At 40.8% G+C, this 24,367-nt stretch overlaps 2 protein-coding genes across 2 annotated transcripts in view; one reads left to right on the top strand and one right to left on the bottom strand.

Moving 5' to 3' along the window:
• TTC23 (tetratricopeptide repeat domain 23) overlaps window positions 1-6,637 on the top strand; it is a 44,683-nt gene extending 38,046 nt beyond the window's left edge. Inside the window, 2 exon segments of the mRNA XM_073304656.1 lie at window positions 5,721-5,800; window positions 6,194-6,637. Coding sequence (XP_073160757.1) covers window positions 5,721-5,791 — 71 coding nt within the window. The 3' untranslated portion in view covers window positions 5,792-5,800; window positions 6,194-6,637.
• Window positions 6,638-9,124: 2,487 nt separating this feature from the next.
• The window catches only part of SYNM (synemin), a 28,643-nt gene continuing 13,400 nt past the window's right edge, over window positions 9,125-24,367 (bottom strand). Inside the window, exons 3-4 of the mRNA XM_073304273.1 lie at window positions 18,255-18,328; window positions 9,125-17,650 (exon numbers count right to left, since the gene is read on the bottom strand). Coding sequence (XP_073160374.1) covers window positions 13,515-17,650; window positions 18,255-18,328 — 4,210 coding nt within the window. The 3' untranslated portion in view covers window positions 9,125-13,514. The remainder of the gene's footprint in view (window positions 17,651-18,254; window positions 18,329-24,367) is intronic.

Raw genomic sequence — 24,367 nt, 5'->3', positions numbered from 1 at the left:
TAGTAAAAAGCTAACATCACAAAAAGTTAGCTGCAGATTTGAGTCACACTAACTATTACTTCAGGATAGGTTCTATTTATTGTACACTTTCAGATTTTAAATGTATGTATATCTATAATATATCAAAGGTGCTCTGCTTAGATATGTCAGTACTTTCCACTTAGTTTATGGTATAAATTATGGCTTTAACAAAATATGACAAATTTATACACATTTATAATTAATCTACTGCTGATAAATTGCACTTATATAGCACTTTTCCTCCAAGGATCTCAAAGCACTTCATAAACACTCTCATGCCAGTATTTAGCCTTAGATGGAGTTTACCGCCAGCTTTAGGCTGCATTCCCAAGCAGCCCAACTCCAAAAAGACCCAGTCCCGGCATGCCGGGAGCCACTACTGGCCTCACGCCATCCACGGGCACCTCTTAATGGTTTCACGCCAGGACCGGGTCTTCTTGGAGTTGGGTTGCTTCGGAATGCAGCCCAAAGCTGGTGGTAAACTCCATCTAAGGCTAAATACTGGCACAAGACCAATAATCAACAAGTACCATAAGGGAAAGTTGAAAAGAACTTTATAAACACTAACTATTTATGCCTTAACCTTGTTACTTATTTTACCCATCTTAGAGATGAGTAAACTGAGATTCAGACCAATTAAGTGATTTGCTCAAGGTGTCACAGCAAATAAGTGGGAGAATTGGGAATAGAATTCAAGAATCTTGACTCCAGTCCCACTAGATCACATTCCCTCCCAAAAGTATATATGTGTATAATACTAATTTTGAGACTGTCTTCAGATATTTAGTATGTTCATACCATGAACATGTTCATATTCAATATTATTGGTTTTCAGCCTTTTGTCAGAGATCAAATGTGGTAAGGTTATTTGCCCATTGTTACACAGTGAGTGAGTGACAGAGATGGGATTAGAACCCAGGAGTCTTGACTCACTGTTCTCCATTTTAACAATTTAATCTTACAGCCCCAGCTAACATGCTGTTTTAAATTTAACATTTTTATATTTAAACTTTCCCCAGTTTGTAACTGACCCTGCTGTCAAACAACATCAGTGAGAGGAGAACGTCTCTATTTTATCAAAAAGAAAAGGAGTACTTGAGGCACCTTAGAGACTAACAAATTTATTTGAGCATAAGCTTTCGTGAGCTACAGCTCACTTCATCGGATGCATGCAGCAGAAAATACAGTGGGGAGATTTATATACACAGAGAACATGAAACAATGGGTGTTACCATACACACTGTAACAAAAGTGATCAGGTAAGGTGAGCTATTACTGGGGGGGGGGACCTTTTGTAGGGATAATCAAGGTGGGCCATTTCCAGCAGTTGACAAGAACGTGTGAGGAACAGTGGGGTGAGGGAGAATAAACATGGGGAAATAGTTTTACTTTGTGTAATGACACATCCACTCCCAGTCTTTATTCAAGCCTAAGTTAATTGTATCCAGTTTGCAAATTAATTCCAATTCAGCAGTCTCTCGTTGGAGTCTGTTTCTGAAGTTTTTTTGTTGAAGAATTGCCACTTTTAGGTCTGTAATCGAGTGACCAAAAAGATTGAAGTGTTCTCCGACTGGTTTTTGAATGTTATAATTCTTGACGTCTTCATCATCTGGACCCATGGAAAAGAAACCCTTGAGGAATTCCACCATGATTCTAACAATTTCCGTCCCACCATCAACCTCAGCCTGGACCAGTCCACACAAGAGATCCACTTCCTGGACACTACGGTGCTTATAAGCGATGGTCACATAAATACCACCCTATACCGGAAACTAATTTGCAAACTGGATACAATTAACTTAGGCTTGAATAAAGACTGGGAGTGGATGGGACATTACAGAAAGTAAAACTATTTCCCCATGGGCCCACCTTGATTATCACTACAAAAGGTTCCCTCCGCCCCCCGATCTCCTTCTGGTAACAGCTCATCTTACCTGATCACTTTTGTTACAGTGTGTATGGTAACACCCATTGTTTCATGTTCTCTGTGTATATAAATCTCCCCACTGTATTTTCCACCTCATGCATCCAATGAAGTGAGCTGTAGCTCACGAAAGCTTATGCTCAAATAAATTGGTTAGTCTCTAAGGTGCCACAAGTACTCCTTTTCTTTTTGCAAATACAGACTAACACGGCAGCTACTCTGAAACCTGTCATTATTGCATGCACTTTCTGTAACTTTGCACGGAGTAGATGCACAAATGGGCACCTACCATCGGCCTCAACTTTCTGAAAATTAGGTCCAAAGGCTTAAAAGGTGGAAATCTGTTAAATTCCCCTCAAGAAACAAGAACTGAAGGCTGGTTTTAGATAATAATACTTTGCACTTATAAAGTGACTCATCAGAGGATCTCAAAGCAACTTACAAAGGTAGTTATGTACTTTCCCCTCCATTTTACAGTTGGAGAAACTGACAGAGATGAGTGATTTGCCCAAAAGTCTCCTTACACTCTATCCTCTATTTTAGCTACTAGACTGTGCCAACTCCCTTATAATTTATTCTGCATTCTTTCTGTGTATCTTTTTTAATCTTTAATCAAAAAAGGTACTATAGAGTGGCTAGCAGACAACACGCAGGATATAGTTACGACCCCATTCTGGTACAGCGACAACTCACAACAAAAATAATCTACAGTTAAGTCTGAACCTTTGCAATTGCCCAATTTAGTATTTGGAATGTGTGAGGCCAGCAGCTTCTTAGTGGGGCCTGTTGTTGCAGGCTACTTTAACTGCGCCTTCTGTGTTCTGCTGTTTGTATCACAACAGCAGCTGCAGCCAGAGTTCCCAGCTTAACTCCATGGAGTCCATTTAAAACAGAAGCTTTTCCAGATGTAGCTTTCCCTGTGCTGAGTGGTCTGTCTGGTACATGGGTATAAAAACAAATCAGAAGGTGAGATTATATTATGTAGTACAACGTAACATTATTCAATAATCGGTTTAAGGAGCTAGCCTCAATTGAGAAATATAGAAGGGCTCTGTAGAACTTCAGCTGACAAGAGAGAGTCTGACATTTTTGTATCATAAAGTCCCTTTTTCACCTTAAGGCAAATACAGCTCTAAACAATTTTTTGCATGTTGTGTAAGACTTGCTAATAATCCATGGAGTCTAATAAAGTCAGATGTAGTCTAAGAATTTATTTCAAGGCATCATACTTTAAATCTTAGACCAACCCAATTAATAAATCACCATTTACAGTAAAATTCATCAATTTATTTATTGTATATACAAATAAGAATTTCATACTACTGACTGATGACAGGAACAAAAACTATTCCTATGCATATTCTATATTAAATAGAATATATCCTGTTGAGCTCACACAAGCACGGGCTAAATAACCAAATTGGCTATATTGTGTAGTGAGAAGAGCTCTTTAGAAAAGCTATAGGGACCCATAAAGTTTAATTGTTTCTCAGCTCAGAAAATTTATAAAAATTACACTGGTAAAGACCAATATTTGTGACTTTTTAGATGACTATTTGGACTTGCTCTCATCATATTTAATGTAGAATGTGTGCCCACAATACATCAATTTACAGCACAGTGTTATGGCATAGTGTCCTTTAGTATACTTTATCTGAGATGAAGGAAATAGAGTGCAGACAGAAGTATAATTTTTAAGTTGACCATTTCCCTTTAATTCCAAGTCTTTGACAAATTGTGCTAACTTCACTGAGTGAAATACCAGCTTTAAGCTGCTGAATCCAAAAACAGTTACCATGTCAATAGTTTGAAACAATCTGTTGGTATCATATGTGTCTTTTACCATGACGCTTCTCAGTGCCGAAAGTGTTCCACATCTTTAAGGTGGTTATTATATGTCACTGCTATTTTTATTAACCTTACTTCATTATGTGTTCTGTGTTTGTAACTAATGCCACATTCCTGTAGCCAATGGCATAGCTGTGGGTGGGGAGGGAAGGATCTAAGTGTCTGTTTCAGTCTTTCCTATCCGACATACTGAGGTCTTCAACTTTTAAAAACATCTCACTTTAGCTGTGTTTCGGCTAATTTTATTAGTGAAGAAACATTCCCTGTTACCAGCTGTGTGAGTAGATGTATGTGGTGGAATCTCCTTCCTTAGAAGTTTTTAAGGTCAGGCTTGACAAAGCCCTGGCTGGGATGATTTAATTGGGGGTGGGTCCAGCTTTTGAGCAGGGGGTTGGACTAGATGACCTCCTGAGATCCCTTCCAACCCTGATGTTCTATGATTCTATGTTCCCAGACTTCCTGTGATATTTATTTTTATAGTACTGATTTTTTTTTCTTACTCTAGTCCAGACTGTTTCTCAAACATTAATTAGATCGGGGGATGATTAAAATAAAAACAACACGGTTGTGCTACAGTTATTCGGTTAACATAAGATCACGCTTGCAGTGTTCTCTCTGTGATCTCCACTTGAAGGTTAGGGCCTTGTAACTCCTTTTTTTAAAAAAATATGATGCATTTAAAATTAAACCTTGACCTTTAGAGCTGGTTGAAAGCATTCGGATTTCCTTCCACTGAGGGAACAAGATCTATTCTTGTATGAAGTATCATTGGTCTTTAAAACAGGGTATCTGAAGACCCACTTCAGCTTGTAACTAGCTAGCTGACAACAACAGACTTTAAGGGTAATTTTGGACAGTGTCTTATTAAAACACAAAACAGTTGTTATTAAAGCTTGCTGTTACCAGGAAATACTGGTTTCTCTGATCCTCTGTCTTCTGCCTAAAAGGACAAAACAAAAATGGTAAGCTCTTTGGCACAGGACCAGTCTATCTTTTGTGTTTGTACAGCACCTAGCACGTGGTGGGTACCACCAGATTATATAAATAATCATATTTCTTGTGAGAAAGTTGTTTTTTCCCCTCACTGTTCTGCAAGGAAACAGCTATTTGAATTTCCAGTGCACATTTTAAAAATTCATTTTTTAATATTTCCAGGGGCTAATTCAATGATAGCATGAGTTCAGATTACTGTATACAAATTAGAGATGCACCAAATGAACAGAATAAATAAAAACCAGCCAGAACCTTCCCTCCACCATGCAAACCAAACGCAATTTTTATTTTTAGGTACAAAGCAGTTTAAGATTATTTTGAAATTTTAGTCTATGGTTCCTGGTTTGGGCTGGAAACTCTTTAGGGTTTTAGAGCAGAGTAATTGCTGTCGATCCCTATTAGTTTCACTCCTGTTAAATTATGTAAGACTTTGCCATAAGAACAATTTGCTTCCCCGGAACAGAATGCAACACAAACCCTGAGCTAAATTCTCCACTAAACCACATGCAAGTGGTTTTCTGTAAGGTGAACGTGGACTGTATTTTCATCGTTAGCTTAATAAATACCTCTATTACACCCCTATATGACTATACAATCAAAACTTATGCAATCATAAAAATAAGTTCGTGCCTAGTAATCCAATAGCAAATATAAATAATTATCTTCACCACACTCCGTCAATTCACAGCTCCGGTGGGAGTGGCTTTATGAAACCCAGGGATATGACAAGTTAGTCTTGTTCTTATTTAATTTGAGAGCTAATTATTTTGTAATATGATTACAATTTTCTTTAAGATATCTATCTTTATTTGTATAAATAGATCTGTTGGTTTTTCCTAGCTTGGCTTTTTTTATCAAAATATTTTGGATCAGATTCTGTATACTCCAATGGTAATGAGTGGTATTACGTATCTTATTAAATTATGTATTGCAGTGCCTGTACCTACAGACCCTCTTATACGGCACCAACAACAAAAGGACTATAGCAACCCAGGAGGCCATTGACTTGTCAAAGTGAGTGAGTTTGCAGTCTTCTTGGCTGATCTTCCTTTTACATGCTGTTACATTCTGCGTTCCCCTGCATGTCCCAGAGATATTTGGGCCGTAGAGGTCACAGAAATATCTGATGGAAAAGAAAGATGACCCCAATTGTTAGAAAGTTCATAGAGCAACAGTTTGTTGAATATAACACTCTAGTTTAAGGATAACTCTTCAGACTTCCACATCAGTGATCAAACCACGGCCTACAGAGATTTTGAAACGTGCCATCACCACCACCACCTAGATTAATCAGAGCACGAAATGAACTTCAGCCGAGGGTAGATTCCCTTTCACCTTGTAAATTAAGTGATGAATAGTGGAACTTGACAATGACCTATGATTTACAACACCCTTCCTTTTTTTCAGGGCCCCAGATGTAGCAGCAAAACAGAGAAGATTAGATAAAAAATGACCACCATTCTGTGCTATTGTGCAACAGTACTCCATAGTGGGAAGACCCAAAGCCTATATATATATATATATATATGAAGGTTTTTCATGTTTACATCTGAAGACTGAACCTGTATCTGCAAGTATCCATCAAGCAGAACTGAAATCCATCATTGGATTAAATACTGAATGTAAAGCAAACTTTCATGAGGATAGATTGCTTACCTTAATGGATACAGGAAAAAAATTAATACAGGCGAATGCCATTTTTAATGTTTATACTCTTGGATCATAGCGTTTTAAGATTATATAATGACAGCCTCTTCAGTTTTCTCTCTTGTGAAAGAAATTTTTTTTCCCTGTTTGGAAATACAAAACTGCCACAGTAATAAAATAATAAATTTAAATAAAAAATAAGATTCAGGCAGGTATTGCTGTTTCTGTACTGCACACTTACTAGCTTCTTGAACAAATCTGGATTTTAATTTTTCTATTTAATATATTCATAAAGGCACCCTATTACCTTGATAGCCAAGCACCATTAACTGCATTGAGCAAACACTGTTAATCTTTTTTTTGTTTAACACAATAGGGTACGAGTTAGGAAAATAAAAATCCCCCCGATCCCCCTCCAAAAAAGAGCTGACAGTAGGGTGGGGTATTTTTTTTTTTTTTAAAGAAGTCTTTCTTTTGTATCAGATATATGTAACTTTAAGCAAGTTCTGCCATGTGAAGAACATCTAGGGTTCATTTGATCTCAGGACTTTTCCTCCACTGTTGGCAAAAGTTATGCCATAGCTGAAATGTGCTTGATTTCAGGCTGCAAAGTACCAGCCGCTGCTACCCATAGCACAATTTGGACGGGAAAAACTGAATCAATAGGGTCAGCTACACAATGAACATGCATGAATAATTGCAGATCACATCATTTAAAGATTAAGCTCATATTTATCTATAGGGATTTTTATGCTGCAGGAAGAATACAAGTTCATCCCTGGTAACTTTAGGACCATTTAAAAAGAATTTTGGATATAAAGGTGTGTGTATCTCTGGGTCAGATGTTATTTTCAAGAGTTCAGTACTTCGCGGAAAAAGGAGTTTCCATGGAATCATTTGATGTTAGCATAACTGACAACCATGTTAAATCTAGGAATTAAGATCTTAAATGATGTGCTGAAAAAACAACCCAAAATGATGGCCATCTCCTTACTATTCATAGGGTTTCAGCTCTGATTCACAGTACCGTTAGGGAGAGTCACTCAGAAGGGGAGACTAAAACCTCAATTAGCAGTTTAGGGAATAATGTCTCTTAATTATAAAATGAAGGCCGAAAACATACTTCTGGTCTGAGTCTTTGGTTTCAGTAAGACCATTCGACCACTTCCATGTCACCATTTACCAGAAACCACCAATTCTATTCTTTTGCAAAAACTGAAGAGCTTTATATTTTTCTTACCTTAGACTCAGTGAAGCTGGCTGGTGTCTCTAGATAAAGCTTTCCTCCTTCATGTAATAAATGACCACTCCACATTTTCTTTAGCAAGTAGAAAACTCCAGAAACATCCATACATTAGGTAAGTGTCTGACATTTTACCTGTGTGCGCCAGGTTTGTGGCTGTTAAGAAAAAAGCTTTATCGTGAAACTGAGGTACTATGAATGTCCCTCCCCTTTAAGGTCCAAGCAAGTGCAACAGGGCTTTCCTTGCCATAGTTGAAAGATCAAAGTTAAGGAATGTGTGATGTGGTGTTCACCCTACCCTTGCCCTGAAGGAGTTAATGGAGGCTAAGAAGGGGGGGGAGTTAACCAGAGAGGCCACAGCTGAAGGGAATCAGACAGCCTATGTAATCCCCTCTCTAAACAGTGAGGGAGCCCAACTAGGGAGGAACAAGCTGGGCTGGATTTATAAAGTAAATTGACAACAGGGAGCAGTCTGCAGCCACTCCCTAGGTGAAGAAAGGTGTGTTTGGGGGCTATGGAGCCAAAACAGCCTACAGTTATTCCCTGGGAGAAGGAAGTTTTGGGGCTGGCAAAGCCAGAATGTTAGGAAAGGCTCAGGCAAAATGCAGGAAGGTCCAGAATGGACCAGACCTTGGCTGTTGATTAGGTCCCTGAGCTGGAACCTGGAGTAAAGGGGAAGACTCAGGTTCTCCTTCAGCCGCTGGGGGAATAGCACTAGCTGGGCCGTGAATGGGAAGACTGCCTGAGTCCATTCATAAGAAGGGACTTTGATATCTCTCCTTCAGCCGCTGGGGGAATAGCACTAGCTGGGCCGTGAATGGGAAGACTGCCTGAGTCCATTCATAAGAAGGGACTTTGATACCCCAGAAGGGAGGACACATGTGACTTGGCCAGAGGGCTAAACCACAAGCACAGAGCATCTTGCCTTGCTGAGATCCAGGAAGAAAGGCAGGGTGTGCAGCGAGAGGCAGAAAGGAGGTGCCAGATCTGGAATCAGCTAGTCCTCAGAGCAACCAGGAGGAGGTGCACTAGCCATGAGCAGACCCCATGACAGAATGGCATAATTCAGCCAAATCTTAGAGCAGCAGGAAAACTATGGTTCTCCTGTACACTCCAACTACTTCGGGTTTATAAATGCCCTGCGCCTTCTGCAGCCAGCTGCTAAGAAGGCACCTCAGCCACTCCAATCATGCTGGTTAGATGAGTCCAGGAATAACTGGTTGCTATGTTTTTACTCCGTCCCTGCCACCATAGTGACACAGGCACTTCATACTCTGGAATGAAAGCATGTGTTCTTTGAACTGAAAGGGGCTCATGGATCTGAACGTACAAAGAGACCTCAAAGCATGAGACATGAAAACTTTGACTTCTTTTTCCTTTGCTAATGGGGACTTATCAATACCAACCAGGGGGGAAGGGGGGAAGGAGGAGAAAGAAGCATATACACATTCTTTTTCATTGTTTAATACTGAATGTGAAAAAAGTGCAAAAATCATGAAACCACAACAGCAACGCAGACTGCATCGTAAATGACCATACCACAAGCTGCCTGCAAAGTCTCATAGCTGACATCAACAAACCCTGCTTCAACATGTCTACAGTCTTTTAAACACCTGCTATAGAAAACATCAATCTGTACAGAGCTGTAGCTCTCTCATATATCTCTCTTCTTACACGTGTATACTCCCATTTTATTTGCTTTCAAATCCAAAAGTGCACATGTTTAAAGATTAATATAGTCCCCCACTTCTGAGGTAAACTACCTCAAACATATAGATACAAACTCCTATTGAATAAAACTAGTAGTTACATTTTAACAAAATTCTATTTGTTAAATTCAAATGCAGCAATTACCTTATTTGTATTTAGTGAAAAAAAAATGGCAAAGTTTCTATGAGTAAGCTTCAACACTGTGTGCTGATTGAGGCCATGTTATCAATCCTGCCAGCTCCATGCTATCAATAAAGTAATTACACACAAAGCTGTTAAATAGGGCATGTGTCAGTATTTTAAAAAACAAAACAGAACAAAAAAAAAACCCGCAGAGGAATAGGTTATATTTGCTCTGGCTAGGAATAGAAGCATGTCAACTAAGGCCTGGATTCTGTTACCACTGCAGTTTTCAACTTTTTTAGGGGTTCACAACTGAAAATTTTTGAATGGAGGTGCAGATCCCTTTGGAAATCTTTGACATAGTCTGCAGACCCCAGGTTAAAAACCACTGTTCTATGATAACACCTTTTCATGGACCTCTTAGACAGTCTGCAGCCCTCCAGGGGTCCATAGACCACAGGCTGAAAACCACTGTGCTAACACATCCAGATGGAGGTGGAATCTGCACAGATCAAATTGCAACAACAGGGCCCAAGTCACTACCTCTTTGTTTCCTGAAAGAGTCGTTACCCAAAGGTGGTTGTCATGCAAAAAATAAAATAGATCTGTGGCTCTTTCCCAGTTTTCAGTAACACTGAAGGTGATGACATAAGGCTCGTGTTAATGGGATTCAAAGGGAGAATATGCTGCTTACACAGTCTTCTTCAAGGCTTATATCCTTCTTTCATTAAACCTCCTAGTTTTCAGGGGGCTTGAGGGGACTCATCCACTGGAATGACTTTATGTTACTGTGCTTTTCCAATTCATTGTGACAAACCTAAACTCTTCAAGCAGCAGATTAAAATTCTGATTCAATCTAGAATTAAAGCACTTACATTTATGGAACAAACCTTTTCCTCTCCAAACAACTAAAGCAACCAACAACATAAATACATTTCAGTATAACTTATCAGATGTAGTAGGTCAGTGCTGTTAAAGGACATTTTAAAGAGCAGCTGATGCCTCCTTGCAAACATTTTATTTAGAAACAATACTGATATGGTCTCTTTTTTCTTCTCCTTCAGTACTATGGACATCTGTATAAAACAGGAACTTATAATTCATTTACTCCTTGCCCGTTTGTCCTTCACTTGATGTCCTAATTCTCTGAACAATGGAAGATAAATACAATCTAGCGTCAGTAGAATTGTTTCGAAAGAAAATAGGTCTCAAAGGTTTCCATGAGGCATCAATAAATCGGGTTGATATTATTGGCCCTCTTATTTGTGGCAGGAGAATACATATTCTGCAGCTATCCTTATGTCTATTTTAAGAGAGCAAGTTTCAACTTCAAACCAAATATGCAGAAAACTAAAGCTGATACTTTTCAAACCTGTGTGCCTAAAATTAGATACCTAAATTATGTTTAAGTAAATATTTTAATAAAATTCTATCAAAATATGAAATTACATGTCTAACTGAGCAACCATGTTTGAAAATTTTTGCCTAACTCCCATATAGTAATTTTTTAAAATGTAAAAATGCATTTTTTTTTTTAGATTTTTTTTTAAACCCTGTTCCAGAGAGGATAGACTAAGGCAATGGGATTTTAAGCTCTTCTTTGAGCTGTAATCATTCATGAGCCCCTCATCTGTCAATGGTAGCAAAAGTATGTTTTACAGAAGCATATATGAATAATTCTGACAAATATATCTGTTATGTGATTAAGAAGATAAAATAAATGTGGCATGCACACCTTGGATGCGTCTGCACTGCTCGACATCGTATTTGTTTCCAGCACTAGGGCCACTGCTCCCTCTCTTCCAGCTCAGAGAACAATCTCAGAACACACAGTGCTGAAGACACTGCATTTACACCATTGTAACCGCATCAGTGCTGGAAAACAGATACAAAATTTTGCAGTGCAGACAAAGCCCTATATTTAAACCTTGAAATGCTGATAACTACTTGAAGATACCTGGTAGAGTCTCAATCTTGGTAATGAAGGCAGATCCTAATACACGAGTTTGTCTCATATGAAAAATAGGTTAAGATGTTAAACTATACGTCATCTATCCCCACTTCACAGTTAAGTCAGTACTGCAAAGTAGTAGTCAGTTTTTATAAAAAAAAATCTAACTTCTACTGATACGAAAGAAACTGAGAAGTTAATGAAGGCCACACCACAATAAAATAATTTAGTTGGATTGTAATTTGCGTTAAATGCACACAAACTATGTTTAAGTAACATTGCGTTTGTGACCAAAACCAAACCACAAGAAAGGAATTCAAGGTTAAAGGGTAATAGTCTGGCACAATAGGGCTGTCTGGGTTGAACGTGTGGTTCTACTTTCAGAGCATGTCTGTATAAAAATGGCAGCTTCTTACTCTGTACAGTATATCTGACTCTCTGTGTATATTCAGAGGTGTGTCTGCAACAAAAGCTGTGCGTGGTCTAGCCTACCGAGCTAGCTTAAATCCAGCTAGCACAGGTAACAACAGCAGCCAAGAGAGCACAGCACGGGCTTCAGCTCAGGTACGACAAGTTCGGCAGAGACCCTGGGTAGGTACTCAGCTTGCGAGTCCGCACTGAAGCCCACGCTGCACGGTCTTCATTACTGTTATGTTAACAGGCTAGCGGGATTCAAGCTAGCTCAAGGTTAGCCCTTGCCCAGCTTTTGCTGAGTAGGCAAACCCAGAGTCAGATCTTCTTATTTGAGTGTCAGCAATAAATTTTTGTTACTCTTTTTGCTCCTGTTAGCACTGCAGAGCTAGTTCAACTACCAGAGAATGAGCTGGAGTCTATTCTTGATTGAGCTCCCAAATAATTAACTCACTTCTACTTGCAGGACTGAAATATGCTCCTCAGTTACACACTTGAGCAAACCCAGTAAAATCAATGGCATGTCAAGTGCTGTAACTGAAGGCAGAGTGTGGCCCAAGAAAATCTATTACTGGTGATAAGAAGTCAGAAAGAACCGGGACGAGTGACTTTCAGGTCCTAGGTTGAATATACAGTTAGAAAAAAAATGCCATTTTTTCAGTCACTTGTCAGAGAAGAACCACACTTGAGCTAATCCCATTGTGCGTAGGCATTATACCGTATGGTATATGCCATCCCACGCTCCTTAGGTACTTGCAATACCTAACATCAGAACAGTACTATATACTGAGACTATATCACGATATCACATATCACGATGTAGAGTCATTGAAGTTGGAGGGATTTTACCACTCATTTCATTGTAACTAGGATTTAGCCTATGGTTTTTATCCATTTGCCTACTGATTCTCTCTAAAAATATTATGCTTTGTAAAGGCAAACCAAACATTTTCCTGAAAACAATATGACTGATGTAGTCTTACTGCTTTGCTTTATTGTGTCTGGTTCTAACTATAAAGGTGACAAAGGTTACCATAAATTTTTGCTATGCATGGTTTGCTTAGAAAGAGTTTTACTTCATAGTTGTAATGGTTTAATTTTTCCTAAGATTTTACTATTGTACATGAGCACATGAAAATGAAACTTAAAAATCAATTGCCTGTATGCCTTATTCTAATACTCTTCCAATAGAGTTACTGTGACTCATTTTGCCTGTGGTTAATACTTTGAAATCTAAACAGAAGTGCTGAATTCTTTAAGTATCCCAGTACAACACAGTGTTCAAAAGTTGATAGAAAAATCCAGTTCAGACTCTCACTTGTGGATTAGCTCAATATAAAAATTAAAAAAAAAAAAAAAAAAAAAAAGATCCTGAAAAATCTCCAGAAGAAACTTCCTGTCTTGGAGACTGAAGAAACTTGAAGAAAAAAGGTTTGGTGAAAAAAGAATTTGCAATAGAGGGAGCCCTCCCTTAAAGAACTTTCACAAATTAGGGGAAAGGATGGTGGATATATTGAGGTTTGGATTTAAAATGTGTCAGTCCAATGTTGGTGTAGTAGTGGGACAGTTCCTTTTAAAAAGACGGCAGTCAAAAATCTCTGTGATGAACAAGCCGATAGGCAAGGTTATATTAAAACGTCCTTTCAGAACCAGTCTCCATCATTATCTTCTTCCCCCTCTTCTTCTTTGTCTAGATACACAAGTGCAATTTTCTTTTCATCAGAAATCATTGACCTTTGGTCTACAAGTCTTTGCAGTTGTACACTTTTTTCAAATGCTGACTTCTCTGTTACTTGTTCACCATGAGCCTGGGAAGCATCAGGAAAAACACTTGCTTCTTTGGTACTTTCACCGTCAGTGTCTTTCTGGTCACTTTCAACCACAACCTGTGACTGTCTGACATCAGGCTCCTTCCTATTTGATACAGTAACTGTAGCTGCTTGTGTTCTCCCTTCCACCACAGGCACTCCCGCCACATTAGTTACATCCATTTGAAAAGTAAAAGATGTTTCCTGGGGTCCTAATTTAATATGCCTTATAGATTGGCTGCTGTCTGACGACCCTTCTGTCTGAAAATGATTGCCCATTGTTTCAGAAATGGGTCCTTTGAAGATGATTTGCTCTGTATGAGTTTCTGTGGGACTCAATTTAATGAGCCTGATGGATCTATTGATATCTGAGTTTCCTTCACTCTCCGAAAGGCTTCCTCCTGCACTACTGATCTCTGGAGATTCAGAAATGGAGCCTTGATATATGACTTGTTCAGTAGTTTTAATTTCCTTTTGACCTAATGTAATGTGCTTTACTGACCCTTCTGAATGAAAATGGTCTCCCGATTCACTGAACTCCAGATGTTCAGAAATGGGACCCTTGTAGATGATTTGCTCAGTTGTCATAAATTCTTTGGGACCTAATTTAATATGCCTGATAGATGCATTAGTATCTGATCTATGCTCCACGTGAGAACTGTCTCCTGTACTGCCAAGTTCTGCTGTTTCAGAAAGAGGCCCTTCGTATGTGATTTTCTCAGCGGAATGAATCTCTTTTTGTCCTAATTTAATGTGCCTTATTGAACTTCCTGTCTGAGAAAGCTCTCCTGTGCCACTGAGCTCCACATTTCCAGAAATGGGCCCTTCAAATATTACTTGTTCTGTATGAATTTCTTTTGGACTTAATCTAATATGCCTTACTGATTTGTTGGTATCTGTTGATCCTTCTGTAGGAGAGAGATCCCCTGAGATATTGAGCTCTGAAGAATCTGAAGTGGGCCCTTTGAAAATGAGATCTTCAGTAATTTGCGGTGAACCTACTGTGATATGCCTCATGGACCTATTAACATCAGCTGGAACCTGTGGCTGAGCAAAGTTTTCAGGTTCATCTACGTCTACAGGCCCTTTATAAATGATTTCTTCAGTGGTTTGAATTTCCTTAGGACCCATTTTAAAAAGCTTCACAGACCTACCAATATCCAATGAGCCTTCTGTCGGAACAAGGTCTCCCCTACCACCAAGTTCCAGAGTTTCAGAAATGGGCCCTTCATATATGACCTGCTCAGTTCTCCGAATTTCTGTTGGACCTATTCTAATATGCCTTAAAGATTTGTTAATATCAGTCGATATCTGTGACTGAGAGACTTCTTCTGCATTACCAAATTCTACAGCTGCTGAAACTGGACCTTCATGAATAACTTGTTCAGTGGAATGATATTCCATGCCATCATTACTTCTTACACTGGATGAGCTGTAAACCCCTTGGCTAGCCCAAGGAGTGGATTTATTAGTGGATGGAGAAATGTCTGTTTCTATACTGCTTTTACCATGAGTCCATCTTTCCAAATCTGGGTCATTACGTTCATCAAAGCCCTCTTGTTTTGGGGACTTCAGTGACACCTTCTCAATCTCACTTGTGATGACTCCACCAAGCTGTGCAATATCAAACTGATCAGTGTCAAGGGTCTGGGACAGACTGACTTCAGCCACCATCGTCACTAAACCATCTTCGTTAGTTTGCTCAACTTTTTTGATATCAACTGCCAGGCTACTGGAGTCAGCATGATTTTCTTTCGTTAATGCAGCTAGTTCCTCTTTCACGCTTTCTGGAAGACTCCCCTCCAGTTGTTCCAACGCCTCTTTCAACTGTTGTTTAGGGTCCCTGGTTTCCTTCAATAAAAGCCCCTTTATTGAGGCCTGAAATTCATGTGGCATTTTAATCTCTTTCTCAATAACAATGGATTCTGCATGTGATGCTTCACCTTTTGGATGTTCCTCATTTAAAACATAGGCACTTGCTTCCTCTCCCACAACCTGATACGTTTGTTCTGGTGAGCTCATGCTATCATCTTTTCTTCTTTGTGTGCCCTGCAAAAATTCATCTTGCCAAGAATATTTAATAGTCGATTCTTCTTCTATGTGAATTTGCCCATACACTGAGTCCTCATCTTTTCCATGAGCCAAAGGGTAATCATCTGGAGTAGATACAAAATATCTTTGTTCATCAACTGAGTCGTCTGCCTCGGTTACTTCTTCCACATGGGTGAGGATCTCACTGGATAGTTTTTTCTTTTTAAAATCTTCAGCTGTAGCTGTGATGGTCTGCTCCCCCTCATCGCCATAATGCCGCTCCATGCTGGGTGAGGTATCCTCTACTTCCTCTACTTCAAATGGTGCTGAAAATTCACTCCTTTCATCAGTTGCAGATTCTAGTGGCTCCTCAACAATCTCAACATTCACAGACACTTTGCCTATACGGTCCCTTCCTTTCAGGCCAACATTTATTAGATCTTCTATCACATCTGTGGATGGAATTCCCTTAGCGTCTTCCAGAACCACTTTGCCCTCCTTGTTTAATAGACTTCCAAGATCAACTTCATCAGAAATCGATATTTCTTCTTGAACTTGAGACTGTACTGTGATTTCAGTCATCTCTTTCTCATCATCATATTTTTTCTTTTCAAGGTAGTTTACTTTTGTATGTGGAGTTGTTTCTGAACCAGAAGACTGAACAAAACTTTTAAGAATATCAGCGACAATAGTTTCTGCTATGTTTTCGGTTGACAAAGTACCCATTCTAGGGCTACTTTTGTCACTAATTCCATGTTCATCTTCCAAATTGGGTTCTTTTTCTGAAACATTCACACTGAGAATTTCAACAGGTTTAATTGTCCGTTCATCTGTCTCTCTTCCTACAGATGTTTTAAAGCCTTGAAATGTTATTTCCGTGTTACTGTTCTGCAATATTTTGTCTGGAGTATACATTTCAACACTGATGGGAATCTCAACAGCCTCCTTGCTTATTGATTCCAAGAACACATTTGTATTCCTTTTGGTTAATTCATCTTCTTTAATCTTTGCATCAGGGAGAAAAAATTCTCCCTCTCTGGCTGATTTATGTACTCTAGTTTGTTCTTCCCATGTAACCTTTTTTTCCTCTTTGGCAGTGCTATCTTCCTTACTCCCGACTCCTGAAAAAATCTTTTTGTTATCATTAATAATCATGTCTTCCATTATGTGTGTTTTCTGCTCTGGTTTAACCTCAGTCTTTCCAAAATTAACACTTCTTTCTGCCGTAGTGGGTTTATCATCCATTTCCTTTTTCTCCAGGACAATAATTCTTTCCTCGTTGACTGGTTGCTTATTTTTTTCTTCTAACAAGCCATTTTCCCCCTCTTTAACTGGTTTGTCTCCTTTTGTTTTTTCTTTCAATATAGTACGAGTGTCATCTAGGGCTTGTTCGGATTTGGTTTGTTTAAAATTGGAATTCAGCTCGTAAGATGGAAATTTAGTAAAATTATCTGGTTTTGTTCTTGTACTTTCAGAAACACCTGACCTTGTGTCAAGTTTGTGGTCCTTGTTTGAACTTTGAACACTTGTCAATTCTTTTGAAAAAGAAACTGCTGAAGTAGTTGTGGCTTCTGTTCTCTTTCTTTCCGGAAATGTTTTTCGCTGAATTTTAGTGTCTCCCCAAAGACCGTATGTAGGAGTAAAGGTTTTGAACTCTCTGTGGTCCTTCATAATTCTTTCATAAGTGGCATCCTTTTCAATAGTGGTTGATGGATGATATTCTGAATTAAGAATATCTTTTCTTAAAACTTTTCCACTATCTGTTGTCCGTGGTCCACCACGCCTTGTCTGAGTTGAATAAAGTGCAGAGCTGCGAATATTCGTTACTGGTGTTTTATGTCTAGTGTCAGCACTCTTGATAATCGGAAAGCTTTTCTTTTTCTTTTCTTCTCGGTATGCTGAGTAACTATTAGGGTAGTCATAAGATGTATTTCTGACACCTGCAAGAAGAGTGTAGATAAGCAAAAATTAAAATACCATCTTGTATGTAAAATATAAAAATAATCCATGTACAATAACAGCGGCAGGCAATAATCTAGATATCTTAACGTAATGTTAAAATATTTATGAAGAAATAATGTCAATTCACTTTCAAGCATACCTGCAGCAGTGCAAGCAGGGTGGGTACGGTATGGTACGCCGTACCAGCAAGATATTTATAGCTGGTACGGCGTATCTGAAAGACACAGGCGGAGCACAACAGCCGGCAGCTCCTCTGGCGCAGCTGTACCGCCCCCTACCCTTCCACACAGGGTCTCCTCCGTCTGTACAGCAGCCCCACCAGAGGACAGGGCTGGGGGAGGTACAGCCACCCCGGAGCAGCTGCTGGCGTGGGGCCCCCCCGGTGGCCCCATGTTCTGCTCCTTTCCCTGCTGCAGTTCCCAGGAGAGCTGATTCTCAGTAACCGCTCACAGAGTTCATTTTTTGCTTTACACAGCTAAAAATATACTACAAGAAATTGACACTGACTCATTGGAAAAAAAAATATTAAACAATGACTAAAACCTACATTTAGATGTCTAAGTGTAACGTTCGCTTTTTTACCTTGTGGTATTTTTCTCCCATGCTGATCAATCCACGTAATCATCCATTGGCTGCTCTCCCCTTCTAGTAAAGTTCTGTAACACACACACAAATACATTTGATTAAAATGAAGAGAAAGAATAGTTATAATATACTTTAGAAGTTTGGTGGCAAAGCACCATCACAAATGAACAGGAGAAAAAAAGAGTATTACTTCCACTTTCAAACATAGTGACCGATGCTAAAGAAAACAGAGCTCTAAATAAACTAGAGAAGGTAATTATTCTCAGTAACGCACAGATAATGAAGTAAAATCATCAGGCTGAAATCAGCACAATATATTTTGCAAAAACGGTTTGGGTAACTACTTTATGGCAATATTTCAGAGTAGCAGCCGTGTTAGTCTGTATTCGCAAAAAGAAAAGGAGTACTTGTGGCACCTTGGCTCAGATAAATTTGTTAGTCTCTAAGGTGCTGCAAGTACTCCTTTTCTTTTTATGGCAATAGTTATCTTGCTAGATTTTTAGGCTGATTCATCTTTCCTCTCCATTTCTCAGCGTTCTCTTCTCGCTCTTTTTGGCAGTCCCTCCCCCATGTCTAAAATAACCTGCATGGTTTTAAGAAACCAGGGCTGCTGTAAACTTTATCCCTGTTAAGGCTCCGCAGCCCAGCTATGTGTGTTAGCTCAACAGTCATTTACCAGAAACAAACAGAATACACATTTTGTTTGGCTTCTCAATAAAGGGGTTATGCCAGAAGCAAAAAAACAGGGGAAAAAGTCACAACTATCTGTTGTTGAACATCTGCATCCATCACTTTCACTTGCTGCCTATCCTCAGGACACCAGTACACTGCAGAGTCTGCCAAACCACATCCCCTATCTTAGTGACAAACACAGCTGTCCTTAGGGACCAAGCCTTCAGCTGGCTTCCTTGAGAATACTAGACTGAACTTAAAACATTGTCTTAGAGAAGAAGAGCATAGAACTTTTTCACCTGGCCACCATGCCTGGGTCTATACTGTATACTGCACCTAGTACGCACCATATAGAGACACACTGGCCATCCCAATATTTTCCTCATTCTGACTGGCAGTCTGACAATCAGGCACAAACTCATCCTGTCCCTGCATGTTGTGCTACCCTGAGGCAAACATGCCCTAGGGAACAAGTCCCATTGAAATTAACAGAGCTGAGATTCAATACGTTTTTAAGGAGCAATTATCTTCCCTTAGGAATGCTGAGTTACACACATTTCATCATCAAATTTTTTTTCTAAGGAAAGATGCTCACAGGGCCCTAAAGGTACCCTCTAGAATCAGCATAGAAATTGCAGATGAAAAAAAAAAAAAACCAGAAAACTTCTCTCTCTGCCAATCTATCATCTACAAAATGCATGCAGTAAGGCTGCATCTTGTGTGCTACTAGAATTTTTAGAAATGGAGGCCAAATAAATATGGACAGGAAAATTTCGAGTAAATCCTACAACCATCTATGTGCAGATTTTTCCTCTGTCATTCCAAGGCTGCAGTTTCTTCCCCTGCACTGCCAACAGACTCCTATACTGCTGTGAAATAAGTTCCTCTTTCTGTTCTTTATTAACTGATGCCCGTTTCCCCCAATTATATGCCTCCCCAAAAGTTAGACCTAAACTCTGCAGGACTCTTGTGCAGCAGACTTGAAATTCTGTGGTAGCTTTATTTAAATATCAAATTGAACAATGTAATCACAGTACAGTAACCCTTCTGTTTCTGATATTCTGTTTTATTCATGTTCAGAGCATCACAGTACTGGAAGGGACCTCGAGAGGTCATCTAGTCCAGTCCCCTGCACTCAAGGCAGGATTAAATATTATGTTATACTGCCCCCTCATTCCATTTTGGAAATGCCAAATGTTTTGCACTGATAAGCTGTAACTACATCATAGAAGTTGTTGGGCTGAAGCTGGAAGTTCTTGATAGCCGAGGCTCTGAACTCCTGGAGGGAGTGGAAGAAAGTTTCATAAACACATTAGCTGGCTGTTTCTGCTAAAATAATCAGCAGTGAAATAGATAATTTTTACATTTAAAATATCATCTTTAGGTTTCAGACCTAACTACCTGAGATGAATGGGACATTTTACACCTCTGCCTTTCTGCACATTCAGGAGGACAACACTACATCAGTTGACAGTTCCCTTTGTAAGGTTTTCTTTGCATCCATGTATTTGTACAGATTAAGAAAAGGGCAAGGTTTGGTCAGGGTTTGTTAACATGTGGTTGCTAACCACAAACTTTTCCCTAGTGTAGACACGGGTTAACATACTTAAACTAGTCAAATTCAGCTCTAGAGAGGAGGCCCAGGTCAAGCTCAACCAGTTAAATCAAAATGAAAGGTGTTACCCTGCGTTTACACTAGGGGAAAGGTCGTGACTAGTTTTTCCTAATCTGATCTCTTCTAGCCTGTAAGTGCAAAGAAAATTGCTCCTCATTAGGCACTATGGATGGTGCTTCCAATGCTACAGAAAAGTCTGAAAGATCTGACCGTGCAGGCACTGAAAGTAGCAATTGTGACGATGGAAATTAAGAATGTGGATAGTATGACTAGGGATTTTTGGCTGCTGTTAAAACAACAGTTGTTCAGTTGCTGGAGCAACGTATGAAGTCACTAAAAATAAGTTCCAAGAAGTACACTGTATATGGCAAATGGCAACAGCACACAGAGACAAGCTGGATCTGAAAACATTATTACTGACAACATGCTATTATGGGAAAACAAAGAGAAAAACCCCAGCAAAACTGGACTGTGACTCAGTATTTCTATGGGACTTGGCTCATGATAGATTTTCACTGACTTTAATGCAATGCAAATATTAAAATCATTTTTACACTTTAAGATAGTAAATTAGTAAGGAACAGCATAGTCTAGTGGATACAGCACAAGCCTGAGAATCAGGAACTCTGGCTTCTATTCCTGGCTCTGCCAACAATCTGCTGTGTAATCTCAAACAAGTAACTTCACCTCTCGATTCTTCAGTTTCCTCTCCCTACCCTTTGTTCCTCTTATCTATTTAGACGGTAAGCTGTTTGGGACAAAGACCATCTCTTACTATGTGTTTGTACAGTTCCTAGAAGGTTGGGCTCCTAATCTCAGCTGGGACCTCTATGTACTACCATAATACAAACAATGAAAAATGCTCCTCCAAGAAATCCTCCCTTATAAAGTAATTGTGCAGATACTTCCTTGAAGTCACACCCTGAATGTAGAAACCCACTCCACTAACATAACAGTATGCCTAAGAAAAATTATTACCAAAAGAGTCAGGAAATTAATACTGAATCTTCAACTCATCCCCTTGGTTATTACGTCAGTATTTAACATTTATTGTGTGTTAGCACCGAGAGGCTAACCAGGTTGGGATTCCATTGTGCTTGGGCAGGTAAACTTTTTGGCCTGAGGGCCACATCGTGTTTCCGAAATGGTATGGAGGACCGGTTAGGGGAGGCTGTGCCTCCCCGAACAGCCAGGCGTAGCCCGGCCCCTGTCCGAGCCTCCCTGCTTCTCGACCCCTGACGGCCTCCCCAGGACTCCTGCCCCATCCAACCCTCCCGTCCCCTGACGGCCCCCCGGGACTCCTGCCCCATCCACCCGCTCCCTGACCGCCCCTGGATCCCCCGCCCCATCCAACCCTTCTTCTCATTCCTGACTGCCCCCCTAGGACCCCTGCCCCATCCAACCACCGCTTCTCCTTGTCTTCTGACTGCCCCCGGAACCCCTGCCCCATCTAACCCCCCGCTCCTTCCTGACTGCCACCCCTCCTTCCTGACTGCCCCCCCTGGGACCCCTGCTCCCATTCAACCCCCGTTCCCCGCCCTCTGACCGACCCAACCCACACCCCCGCACCCTGATCACCACCCCGAACTCCCCTGCCCTCTATCCATCCCCCCCGCTCCCTGCCTCCTAACTGCACTGCCTAGAGTGCCGGGACAGGCAGTCAATGGAGCCAGCCACGCCACCCACGCAGCACAGAGTACCGGGTCAGGCCGCAGCTCTGCTACTGCCCAGAGCATTGTGCCGGTGGCACAGTGAGCTGAGGCTGTGGGGGAGGGGGAACAGCAGAGGAGGGGCCAAGGGCTAGCCTCCTGGGCCAGGAGCTCAGGGGCCGAGCAGGAGGGTTCTGTGGGCCAGACGAGGCCTGCGGGCCATAGTTTGCCCACCTCCATGCTCGGGGCTGTAAAAGCACAAAGAACATGACAGGTTCTGCCCCAAGGATCTTACAGTCTAAAAGACAAGAGAGAACAGGTGGATGAGACACACAAGTGGGGTGGGACAGGAGGGAGAAGATACCGAAAATAATAAGATGTGCACAATTTGTGATGATCTGCAGCCCAAGTCTTACCACAAAAATCAGTCATGTATAAAAAAGACCTCTTCGGTCATTTCTTCCAAGGGGTCTCAACTAGGGGATCAAGAACCCCAGAGAGGGGTGGGTTGCAATCAGGTCCAGGAGGTCCTGGCCACTCTCCCTTTCTTCAGTGCTAGATGGGAGGGGGTCCTGAAACTCCCAGGCTGTGGGGAATGGGGACATTTTTCTGTTATAACAAGGGGTGATTATCTGGAAATGGTTGAGAACCACTGACATACACCGGGCCTGTCACAGGTTGAGTAAGCCCTTTAAAGAGAGTTCAGGCTTAGTTCCACTTAGCCTGGTTTTCCTCCTAAATCATGGGATTGGAGGACAGGGATCATGTGAAGAAGAGCAGGTGACTGAGTGCTTGCCAGGCCTGCTTGGATATATATGAGGCAGAACACTCTCGGTAAATGAGGGAGCTGGCAGGAGCAACATGTTTGGTGGTAACATAAATAACTGGCAGTGGTTCCTTGCAGAGGGGGAACCAGGGAAATGAATCTGGAAGAGGTTGGTGGAGTGCTCCTGAGATGGGACCAGGAAGGCGGTCTGGCTGAAGTAGGAAGTGGCCCTGGAAACGAAGAAGCAGGGTAGACTGGACTTGGTAGCAAGTAGCTGCTTCAGTGTATTGGGTCTCTGAGCCTGGAACAGAGAGAGGACTGGGTGAGACCTGGATATGGCGGTGACAGGCTGTCATCCAGGAACAAAGCTGGTGGAGGGCAGAAGGGCTACAGAGCTCTGAAGTAGAGACTGGTCAGCCCCCACTGTAAGGAGAGAAGGAGCTCCTGGCAACTGAAGGGGGCCATGTGATGATAATGCAGACCCTAGGCAGAGGGCTATGACCCATGATGGCAAAAGGCTTGTTCACTATTTAGTTGTCCTTCCATTTGCCCTGGAAGTGGAGGACTTTTCCTTTGGCTGAAGGCTCAAAACTCCTGAGTCACCAAACAATCCTACCAACCAGAGGGAGACTGTGAAGTGAAACTGAGACACGGGGCACCTGATGAGGATCCAAGCAAGATGATGCTGCGACAATGCTCCACTGCCCAGTGCAAGATGGTTCCCAACAGTCGGTCTTCCAATATTTTGTTCAATCTACTTTTAAGTATCAAGCAATGTGTCTTCCACCACTTCCCTTTGGAGACTATTACACAGTCTAATCTATTTTGGCTTTTGTAGGATCTCAGCAGCACGGAACCATGTGGTGCAACACTAGAAAAATATTTATTTCAGCCTTTACAGGTAAAGAATGGGAATGGCCGCTGCCATTTCCAGAACTGGTCCCATTCATAAAAGCAGGAAGGATTGGCAACATTAGGAAGGAAGTATGTTTGGTTCCTGGGGAAGGGAGTTCCTTGCAACATGACCCTTTTGGCCAGCCAATTCAGGAGTGGCCATGACTAGCTCCAGTGGAAATACTCTCTCATGCTTACTTAGGAACACTAGCTCTAGGAGTTGTAAAAGAAAGCAAAAAAAATACAGAGTGGGAGACACACTGACACTCTGGGCTGTGTGGGACGAAGGAGAAGGAAGTAAACCAAACACCATGTGCTTAATCCATGATGCCACAGGACAGAATGTCTCACAGCAATCACTGAAACTTCATAATAGAAACCTCAGAATGACAAGCATGGGTCTTTACAGGGGCCTTTGGACCTTGATGTACCTAAATGAAGGATAGGAGCTGATTTCCTCTATGAGAATGAGAAGAAGCTGACATCACATACCCTGGTTATCACAGGTACAGAG

Source organism: Lepidochelys kempii, chromosome 10 (assembly GCF_965140265.1).
Source record: "Lepidochelys kempii isolate rLepKem1 chromosome 10, rLepKem1.hap2, whole genome shotgun sequence".
NCBI lineage: Eukaryota > Metazoa > Chordata > Testudines > Cheloniidae > Lepidochelys > Lepidochelys kempii.
This window is presented reverse-complemented; position numbering and strand designations above follow the sequence as displayed.